Consider the following 11,292-nt stretch of genomic DNA (forward strand, 5'->3'; position numbering starts at 1 on the left):
ATTCGGTTCTTCTTCAAGAACTTGCCAGAATGGACATGTACATACACAAAGAAGCAGTTGCTGGAAAGAACCAGAAGAAGAAGAAGAAGAAGAAGAAGAATAAAGAAAGAAGAAGAAGAAGAAGATAAGGGAGAAATAAGCGAAGGAAACATCTGGGGGAAAAGAGGGCGGAGGAAACATGAGGAAAGACGAGAGAAAGAGAGAGAGAGAGAGAGAGAAGGGAGGGGGAGCCTCAGGCGGTCCAGCAGGGCCGGCCCCTCTCTCCTTCTCTCACGGTGCTGTGCTGTGCAAGTCTCTGCTGAGACTTCTCAAATACCTGGTCCACTGCCAGTTGCCAGTTTAGTCTCCACTCGGCTGTCCAATTCCCAGCAACTCCGTTAATCCTCTACTCTACTCAAAAGTTTCAAAGTCTAATTCCCAGTCAGTGTGATTTTGACGAAAGAGAAGAATTCAGTCTTTATATTAGTTTCTTATCGATCGAATTCAGATTGTTCTCGTTTGGGTTATTTTTCTGGCCCGTCTTGTGGGGGAGAAAAAGGCGACGAATTGATTTTTCCTTTGACTGGAAGAAGACCATCGACGAAGAAAACCACCAACCAACCAGCCAGGAGCAGCAGAAGCAGCAAAGTGTGTCGTACCAAAAAGTGAATATACCATGGACCGACCAGATTGTGAAAACGGGAATAGAGCTCGTGTTTGCTATCCGTTCCGGTCAAAAAGTACTCGCAGGAGTTGATCGATTGTTTCATTTCCAGCTCGTCTATTATATACACACACTCACCACCGCAGCAGAGACTTTGATTTTCTTCTCAATTCTATTGTTCCAATAATTCTGGGAACTTGAATCAAACAAACACAAAATCCAAATCGCTTCGCTCTCTGGATCTCGAACCTCCAAAAACTGGACATTCGGGTAAGTTCCACATTTTATAATAAGTTGTATACAAATTCCCAACCGTCATTGATGTGGGTAAAGTCAGAGCGAAACAGCAACAAAAGGAGACTCGATAGGCAACCGAAATTGGCCGTTTGGTGTACTGCGTTTGTTTTAGATATAGAAAAGTGCTTCACACATATCTCTGATGGCATCCGTTTGAAACAGCATCTGATGTAGAGCAGCCTAGTCGGGGCGCCGCAAATATAGTCGGCCGCAACACGGTCGACTGCTGATATTGAACGTGTACGAAAATGGTACTCGAGTCACGTCTCGTGTCTCTCCCATCGAGAAGGGGAAAATGTTTCAGCATTTTTTGATTGAAGGACGACGCTCTCTCGGTCGCAATACACACGGCGGCGGTGGCCAATAGAATAGAACAACAACAACAAAAAAGAAAACAAAATAGCCAGCAAGCGGTCGAACGAGCGGCGGCTGCGCTGGATCGCCAAACAAAAAAATCAAAAACCAAACTTTTTTTGCCGAATAGAGTCTTAGTAATAAAAGGGTCATTGCCGCATCAGCTATTTACCACACAGCATATTTTCAAACCAAGTTTTTTTTTATTTTGTATTGGGACAAAACGAAAACTGCGTCATGACCTTTTCTCTCTGTGTCTAAATAAGCCGCTGCTGCTGTCGCCATTTGCGTTTCTAAGAATTTGTCTTCTATCAGAAACTCTCGGCGCAGAGATCGAGTCATCCTTTATACATGTTTGTATTCAATGTGCGAAGAAGAATTCTTAATCTATTAATAAGGTCCTATACAGCAAAGATCAAAGCCGATGAAGTCAGAAATCTCTTTTAGCTATTGTGAGCTGCAATGCTTTAGACATGGTCTGATCCTTTGCGCCATTCGTTGCGCCATTCAAAGAATATTCATCGATCTCTAAATCTATTTTCGGCAACATTTTTCGGTTAAAATCATTTACGCTTGTGAATCAAACGTTTTCAATGTTCAATTTGGTCGAATATTTCACCTTATAATCTTGGCTAGAGACAAACGAGATAGTTATTATTTATTTCCCAGTCAGTATAGCTTATTACAGCTAATATATTGCATAATAAATACGTAGATGAAATGTGTTTACTTGATTTTTTTATTTATACTTGTAGATCGTCGTCTGGTTTTGTTTATAACATACGACGAGGGACGAGAACTCCGGTTTGATTTGAGAAAACGAATTTGATGACCTTGTCCGATTGGTTGACGTGACGACTCGTTTCCAGTTGCTTTTCATCAGTCTCTTTTCGACTTATAGACATTGGGCTCCGATTGCCAATGGACAGCCAAATAACACAAGGGTTAGTCTAAATAAGCGGAAAAGATTCCCACCCGACGACGATTGCAGCTGTTTCCCCATAGTACAGATCTGCAGTAGACAATTGAAATTAAATTTAAACTCTTTAGTGCGTGATTTTCATTCGCTCATCCACTGGAGAAATGAGATAAGAAGTGACAGGAAGAAAAAGAAAAGAAAGAACTTGTGTGTGTGCGAATATAAACGTTTGATGATACGGCAAAATGATCATCATGCCTGAAAGGTAGGGAGGACTAGAGGCAATTAGTATAAACGAACGTGCACCACGCCCATCCCGAAAAGCAAAAAAAAGCCAAATAGCGAAAAAAATACCCGCCGTATAACGCCAAAGCCCAAACGTGTGTGTGATGGTAATCTCCGTGTGTGCCGCGCTCAAATTCTCTTAGTTCCCTTGCACGTTTTCAAGTAGATGACGTTGTATAAGTCGAAATGATAGATGAGAGAAAGAAAAGAAAAAGAAGGAACTTGTGTATGTACGTACAGGCAACACACACACACACACACAAGAAAGAAAGAGCATTAGGTGTTTTTGTGCGCACACGGTTTTTTTTTTATCTCTCTAATAGTCCGCGGGAGAATTTTTCGGTTGCGCAACGGTTGTTGATGGCTGTTAGGTCATTCCCATATGTGTGTTCTGTGTGGCCAGCCAGCCAGCCAGTGTATAGTATAGTTTCTAAAACGCTTTTAAATTACTAATGTTGCGATGTCAAGTTTCCTAGCTGCGTCTTGCGTTGTTGTTGTTGTTGTTGTATACGAATTCGGCGAAATTTTCCAACCGACGCAACAAAATCCGTCGGCCGGTGACTTTGAAACCGATGGGGGGGGGGGGGGGAACCGGGACCCTTTTTTCGACCGACTGATGCAACAACACCCTGATGGGAAGAGAGACGGATTGCTCACCGCAAGTTCAAACCCAAATGGTCATCGCTGACCAGCAGCGACCATCTGTATCGACCACACGCTGGAATAAATACGTGCAAACAAAATCCGGACATTATTTTTTCCAAAAAGAATTTCCCTATTTCGTCGTTAAAAGGAAATGGCAAAGAATTTTAAAAGAAATAATAAGAAAATATAAACTGTGCAAAGACCTTGCAATCGAGCGTGAACTCTGCTGGAACCTGTTAGAAACATTAAAAGGGGGGCGGGAGAAGAAGGGGGGGGGGACCGCCGTGTCGTGAAAAGAAACGATAAAACACATGCGGAACACTTTCAAGATTTCCCTATGCCGAGTCCAACAAGAGAAAAAGTAAAAAAAATGTGCGTCCATGGGACTTTTGCATTTTTGCTCCGTCCATCCATCAAAGGCCGAAAACAGATGGCAGGGGGGAGCGTATAGGTCCGTAGTATATACGTGAGCCCGCGCGTGAACCGTCCGTCCATAGCACTTCCTCGCCCCGGCGTGATAATGTCATCCATCATTCAATCCATCACCTGTCGGTCGAAGCTTCTTTTCTTTCTCTCTCCCGTTGTGGGTATAGCTACATATCGTGCCTATACTATCGTAACACAGCACAACCAGAGTTCTATGCACACATTACGCCAAGCTGCTGCTGCACCCATCAGACCGGCACAGCCCCTGTGTGTCAATCACGAACTCTCCCTCAACTTCTCTTTCACTCCGTGCAGAGTCCTGCAGAATCTAATGACCGTCTAGTATAAGAAATTGCATTTAATTGAATTTATAGAAAATTCGTTGTGCATTCTAGGAAGACTGTCCCTCAGCTGAAATTGATTACGTCTAAAATGTTGTCAGGTGTTGTAGCTTAGAAAGCTGATGCTGGCCAAAATCAAATATTTATTTCCAGCTGCTGCTGGCCGATGGAGAAGAAGATATTTTTGAAGGGTCGTAGTTCAATGACGATATTGTGAGAGCCAAGGGGAGTCATGACAAAAACAGCTTTTCGCCTTGACTCTTGGCTGCTGCGGGTTGCTGCTCGTTCCAGCAGGAGCCTTGACATGGAAAAGAGGGAGGCTCCTTCATTTCAACGGACGACGACGATTTCTCTAGGAAAAGGCCTAACTAGGTGGGCAAAATAATATGTAGGTTTTTTTCAAGCTGTTTGTGTGCTATGGAAGCTGCGGAGAGAGAGAAAAAGAGAAATGAAACGAGCCTATATATATACATACACACACACACGCGTTTTGGTGGTTGCGGGTGGTCCGGTTTTAAAACAAATCTCGGACGCCAAAAAAGAGCCCAGCGAGAAAGATGAGTTTCTGGAATAAGGCAAAGGCAACTTATTTTTTTGGGTTGTGTTGTACATCAAAGAAGAGAGAGAAAGAAAAGGAAATAAAAGATTTTGGATGAGCCTCCGCCAGAAATAAAAAAAAAAGTTGATTATCAAAACGGTTTTGCCTTATTCCTTCATCAAGGAAAAAACAAGGCGCACATTCGGAGAGAGAGAGAGCTGCTGCTGCTGCTGGACTTTGCCGGCGATATAAAAGAAGGTGTTTCCTATTAGCTCTCCGTCTAGACTGGGCCAGGAAGAATAAGGATGAGATCCTCTGTAAATTAAAATGGGAAAAACATAACAATAACAACAAGTGAAGAGACGACGACAAAGAGAATGGAAGAAAAGCCATCAGGATATTCGGCTGGAAATCGCCTTGAACTGATTGCCTCAATGAGGAGAGAGAGAGAGAGAATGACTCAGGGGAAGAGGATTGCGAACTGATAACTCGGCGGGTCCAATACCTTGTGCAAATGATTTGGACAAGCTTAGAAGAGAGAAACGCTGTCTGCCACACGTTCGGGACTTCCTCCTGTGGGCTGCTGGTTGAGATCAGGATCGACGATATTGTTTCTGCCGAATCGGCTGAATGATATGCTGCCGCAGACCCATCAGCAGCAGCTGAGAAACGGACGCCGTTGCCTATAAAGATGTGAAGGTGAAAGATGAACCTTGTGTGATATGGTACCGAACATGAAGCCTCTCGTCATTCGATCCCCCCGGTTTTTTCGCTGCTCACTCACTTCTTCTTTCTTCTTTTTTCTCCATCGTTTGGTTGATTCCATCTCGTCGTCCGCCCATTTGATTGAAAGCCAAAACGTGATGCGGGCCCCGATGAAACCAACCGACCAAAAAAACTGAAAAAAGACAATACAAAAAGGAGAAAGAAAAAGAAAAGATGATGATGACGACGACGACCAGAAACAGTGACTTACTTCCCTTTAAGCTTTTGTAGGTCGCCCCCCCCCCCCTCTCGCTCTTGGCGGCATCCCAATAGTACTGCATGGCGGGCGAGCATCACATTCCCATCACTGCAGCAGCATTGGGTGTACAGTTGTATATTTATTGTTGGTACGAAACTGGGGTATCCGTCGGCGCGCGTATTATCGGCCGCCGCCCGGCCGGAAGGACGCACAGCTAGACAAAAGTGATCTACTATTATATAGCATAGAGCGAATCGAGTCCAGCACACAATTTCTAATAGAGATCCCGGTTCTCAAATAATAGCTACGCGGATATTTCGCTCCATTCATTCATTCTCCTTTTGCCAACCGAATTTTCCTGTCAAACTTTTTCGTGTCGAAAAAGATCGGGGCCATCCGTCACGTGCGGCATGTCACAACTTTGCTCGACTGACAGCGCGACGACGAGATTCCATTTAAAAAATCGGATAACAAAAGAAAAAAGAGAGAAACTTCAAAATAATCCTTAGAAATCATCAATGCGGAAAAGAATTTTGTTTCTATTTCAAACGAACCGCGCGCTCCGATTCCTGTTAAAAAAATAATCGAAAACGGCCAGGAAAAGACTCGAAAAAACCGCCAACAACTTTCAAGGTTGGCCTTTTCGCCGGGCAGTTGCAGCTAGCGCACAGGAAAAGGTTTTTCTGCCGTGCCAATCCTTGGCGAAGCCTTACACGGTCTGAAAGGAGTTGACATTTACGAGCGTTTCCACCTTACACACATCCCGACTGTTTTTTGTTTGAGCTTCGAGTGCGGATGATGAGAGCGCGGCAAAGCAGAAAGAGTTTTGCCGGCGTTTGTGCGTGCGAGGCCGTGCAAAAAGGGGCCCTTTTTTTCTATTCTCCCGATCACCGCGAAGAAGACCATTACTTATATATTTTTACTCTCGGTTATAGCAGTGTTTTGTTGTTTGGCCAGTTTTTTTTTTATTTTAAAATCTTTGGTTAACAAAAAATTCCGGCTCTTTTGTCCAGCTGTTTTTTCGTCCTGTGTGTGTACAACATTATGCGACATGTGGCGATCCGTCAATGACTCTGATGCGGTAAGATTTCCAGCGAGTTTGATCGAACTACTCGCAACCATCTCGTCGTAACACACGTTGCTGAATATTACGCCAGGTGGAATATGCTATATAGTTGTGTATAGTTCTCTCTCCGGACATCAATGAAAGTCATCAATGCTTTGGCATTGTTGCTGCTTCATGCCTTTGGCTTAGACCATCGCTCATGACGGATCGCAATCGATTTGCATACCAGAATTTTGAAAAAGAAGAGAGAAAAGAACCAGCGAATTTCTCAATGGATTTATATAAGAGCTAATGCATTTGAACTTTTTGTCCCTGTTGTACATAAAATAAATCTTAAAACAAAAAGAGGATAATAATAATGAACGGGGAATTGTTCATATACTCTATGGAAGTAACCGGCCATTAACATGCGCTCAAACATATGCGCAATCCAAGTTGTTTTAGCGAATAGATTATGGCCATAGTTTGAGCTTCTATTGGCTTTGTCGGTTATTCTCCTGGCCAACAGCTGTATAATACAAAACAGAAAAGTTCTTTTCCTTTCCAAAATTGTCTCTCTCAACTTCCTCTTTTCTAGAAACTGTCGAGTCCAGCAGCTACTTTATAAGATATTTAACTGGAAAGAAAGAAACGTTTTTCTTCTCCTCAATATAGTACGGCAGGTGTGGTTGTATATTTGAATTGTGCGTGCGTGAGCATGCTCAACAAGTTGTTTGCAAGCCCACCACCACATCCCCAGCCAAGAGTCAAGGTTGTATAACTACCTTTTGCCAAAAGAGCCACAATAACCAAATAGTATAGAGAGAGAGACGATCAACGAAACCTCATAGTGTTATGCGCGCCCAGCGCCTTTTTTTTTCAAATAATAAAAATAAAACACGCAACTCCCACAGCTCAGAGAGTTGGCTGGATGATGATGACGTTTGGCGTGGGCGAAACTCTCATTTGCCGCGGGACTTGCATGCGAAAAAGACCCGGCAGTGCTGGATGCTTGAAAACTTCTTATAACTTCCTCGTTCAGTCCCCACTTTCTCTCTAGCTATAACCATCAGGACACATTATTTGTGAGCGCAACAACTTGGGGGAAGATTATAGGTTTTGAACGTCTTTCTTTTTTCTCACACCGAAAATGTTGGCTAATTTTCTTCTTCTTCTTTGCCCTCGACGCAAATCAAAAGTGACGTTATATTTTTTTCCGGTGAACGAAATGACGCTAGTGGCGCGGGGGGGACCGTGTGTCATGGAACGAAAATAGCGACTTGCGCCCGCCCGGTTGGGAGGGAATTGACGTCAGCCCCGGCATCTCTCTCTCTCTCTCTCTCTGAATATGGGAAAACGGGCAGCAAGGACTTGTCGTGATGGTTGCCTCACCCCGGTGCTGCACTCTGTGTTTTGGGCCGGCTGATGTTGTTGTGTGTCTCCCCCCTTCACTCGCGCATTTCCACGTTCCTTTCTGACAAAATCAGTTGGCAATTTCTCGTTTCAGAGAGTGGCAAACGAGTTTTTAGACAGAGCACACTAGCCCTTTAGATTTGATCAACTCAAAGGCGAAATGACGAATCTCAATGGCAATGAAACAAAACAAACGAAAAGGGAAACGAAAATGGTGCCGATTGACACCAGCCCATTTGACTTTTGTCAACTTTTCATATGGTCATCTTATCAATCTCCCCGACTGCAAAACAACAAGAAAATTTAATAACGAAATCTGCGCTGAGATCTGCGCGCTGGCCAACATATAAGCGGCTGACCATTATTCAAAATCAAATGCTGCGACTTTAGCGAAGCATCTCAAATTTCCAGACGCGCTGTAAAAAAAAAAATAAAAATAGAAAATAATAAACTGCCAGCGCGCGCATCAACACAAACTTGAATCTGCGCTGCTGTTGTTTGATGCAAGCGCGCGCGTCGTCTATTATATTTTTTGAATTCTGTCACATCATTTTTGCGTTGCGCGCCGACGAAAATGGATCGTCTAGCGCCCGCGACATGTTATTGTCCATTTCGCCAGTCATAACGATGTCGGAACGACTGGCGTAGTATTTTTTCTTTTTGTTCCCATCCTTTTATAGTTTGCGGTTTCGGGATTTATATGCTAAATAGATGCGCGCGCGACTGAAAATTTGTGACTGTCGTCAACTCTAATTTTTGTATTTTATTTCATTTTTTTTTTCGGTTGGAATTAAAGGAATTAAACGGTGCTGACCTGAAGCGCGGCCAACAGCACCGTCAAGACAGAAATGGACGTGGAAGGATCGGTGATCTCGGCCGCGGCCGGCATCGTCATTCACGTTCTCCTCGCCCTCCTCTTTCTATTCGCCACCGTCGCCAACGTTCTGGTCATCGTCATCTTCTACCGGCGTCCGGCACTCCGCACCTTATCAAACAGGTCCGAATTAATTGGCTGTTTATTCTTGAAACATAAAATTTTCCACCATGCCGTCTCTTTTCATCAAACATTTGGATTTTGACCGTTTGAATTTTGAATTTTTTGGCGCCAACAGGTTCGTCATGTCGTTGCTGTCGTTCAACCTGGTGGCGACGACCGTCTTGCTGCCGCTCATCCTCATGGACAGCCTCATCGATGTCCATCTCTCCTACACACACTCGACGGTGGATTACGCCGTTTGCGTGGCCGGCCAGGCCGTCACGACCCTGGTGACGACGGGTTCCATCAGCGCCGCTCTGGTCATTGCCGTTGACCAGTACTGCGCCGTCATGGCCCCGCTCCACTACCACCGACGGGTGACTAAAACCAAAGCATGTCTACTCCTGGCCGGCCAGTGGATCCTGGCCGTGGCCATGTCGGCTTTCAGTCTGCCGGACTCGGCCGGCAAACACTTTTGGAAGGGCTGCTCCAACCGGGGCGACCAGCTCTTCGCCCTGGCCAGTCTGTCGGCCACCAGCGACGACGATCAGCTCAACTTGACCAGCACAGTAGCCCCGCCGCCACCATCGTCCAACGAAACCCTCTCGCCCGTCTGGTTCCAGAGCTACTCGGAAGAGGTTTGGACGATGCTGTTCGTGTCCAGCTCGGTGCTGTGCTACGTGGTGCCGCTGGCCCTGCTGACCTGGATGTACTTGAGGATCTACAGCGCGGCCCACCGCAACAGCCAGCGGACGCGACGGACCAGTTTGACGCACAGCGCCAGCGAGCTGGTCGTCCACTGCCTGGGCCACGGCTCGTCCAATTCGCTGGCCCAGGTCTCGCAGATGATGCCGTCCTCTTCGTGCCAGCTGACCGGATGCTCCGACAACTTGCCGTTGCCGTCGCGCACTCCGTCGCTGCGCTCCACGTCCAGCCAGATCGTCCACAATTTGCGCTACCGCATCTCCAACGCCTCGCTCTTCCTCTACCGCGAAGAGTCCAGGGCGGCCAGGGTCTCCGTTTTCGTCCTGGTCCTGGTCGTCTGCTGCTGGATGCCCTACCACGTTCTGCTGGCCCTGCACGGCTGGGCCGGTTGGAGCCACCGTTTGCCGTCCTACGCCTACCACTTGACGCTCGTCAGCGTTTTGATCAATTCGCTGGCCTCGCCCTTTCTCTACGCCTATCGATCCAGGCGCATCCAGCGCGAAGTCCGCCGACTCTTCGGCCTGCCGCCCAAGTCCCGCAAGGGATCCCACCGACACCGGGAGCTCTCGGCCAGCCACAAGCGCCGGGCCAAGTCGCTGCGCTCGCTCAGTCCGCGTCGTCAGCTGCTGCGCAAGCAGGTCCGCGGAACGGACGCCCTTTCGCCGGAAGAAGTCCAGGCGGCTCTGTCGACGTGCAATTCGCGGTTCTCTTCGACGGCCGAGGAGCCGGCGACGGCCCCGTCTTCTTCTTCGACGGGCGCCGACCAGCCGCAACACTCGACCCGTCCCGAGCTGATGCGCCACTTCCTGGTCAAAATGAGCCGCTTGTGGCAGAAGCCATCGGCGACCAGTCAGCTGTCCAGTGTTCACGCGTCCGGCGGCAGTGCCGGCTGCCCGTCCGTGGCGGCCGGAGTCACGTCCGAGTTGATGGCCGTCACGGTCGACATTTCGCGCTCCTCTTTCTCCAGCGCCACCAGTTCCAACAGCACCAGCAGCGCCGAAAGCGACGTCAGTCTGTAAATAACCAAATTGAATTCAATCAAGACAATTATTACGACGCTTATAATATTCATAACTCTCATCATTGCATCCACCGACAATAATAATATTCAAATCAAACTCGTTTCATTTCATTCAATTTGTGACTGTCCAGCAGTTTAAAAAAAATTATAAAAAATTGAGGGACAGCAGCGAGCGTGATGGACGTGTCAAGGTTGCAGCTCTCGCGAGTCCGATGATCAAGTCTTTCAATTTGCATACTACGAGGAGCGCAATCATTCGTTCATTTTCATTTTAGATTCTAACACTTTTGACACGATGACACGATGCGGTTATTTCGTTGTGTGTTTTATATTTGACCCCACCCCTGTACTACACATGCTTGTGTGTACACTTTTCGAACGCTTTGTATATCCAATATTGTTTGAAACCAAAAGACAATAAGTATTACTATACCTACACACGTCGTCGTGACAAGATGGAAATTTTTGAAAAAAAAACCCGCCCTGCCCGATTCGTTCCCTTGACTTCATTACCTTTTCCATGTTTTTCGCTCGTGTTTGTTCGCGTGTTGCTGATGTACATAAAATAATTTGTCTGATCATTTTGTAGATATTGAAACAACACACCGATCGCGCCCGCTTTTTTTTTCTCCCCGCTAATCATTTAGTAATACTCTCGCAAACCAAATAGACGACATGATGGAGGCTGCCGAAAAATTAAACAAATAAAATTTAAAAAAA

At 46.1% G+C, this 11,292-nt stretch overlaps 1 protein-coding gene across 1 annotated transcript; it reads left to right on the forward strand.

Annotated features, from left to right (window-relative positions):
* The first annotated feature begins 303 nt into the window (after positions 1–303).
* LOC124349283 (alpha-1B adrenergic receptor-like) lies at positions 304–11,292 on the forward strand. The gene is made up of 3 exons (XM_046799760.1): positions 304–913; positions 8,667–8,867; positions 8,983–11,292. The coding sequence occupies exons 2-3, from the start codon at positions 8,719–8,721 to the stop codon at positions 10,568–10,570; spliced, it is 1,737 nt and encodes a 578-aa protein (XP_046655716.1). The 5' UTR covers positions 304–913; positions 8,667–8,718; the 3' UTR covers positions 10,571–11,292.

This window comes from Daphnia pulicaria, chromosome 7 (genome assembly GCF_021234035.1).
Source record: "Daphnia pulicaria isolate SC F1-1A chromosome 7, SC_F0-13Bv2, whole genome shotgun sequence".
NCBI lineage: Eukaryota > Metazoa > Arthropoda > Branchiopoda > Diplostraca > Daphniidae > Daphnia > Daphnia pulicaria.

What these genes read in the sequence shown, in the direction of transcription:
- LOC124349283 (XM_046799760.1), top strand. Translation starts at nt 8,719, where the DNA reads ATGGACGTGGAAGGATCGGTGATCTCGGCCGCGGCCGGCATCGTCATT. An exon ending in CTCCGCACCTTATCAAACAG is followed by an intron (nt 8,868 to 8,982) that starts GTCCGAATTAAT and finishes TGGCGCCAACAG; the next exon opens with GTTCGTCATGTCGTTGCTGT.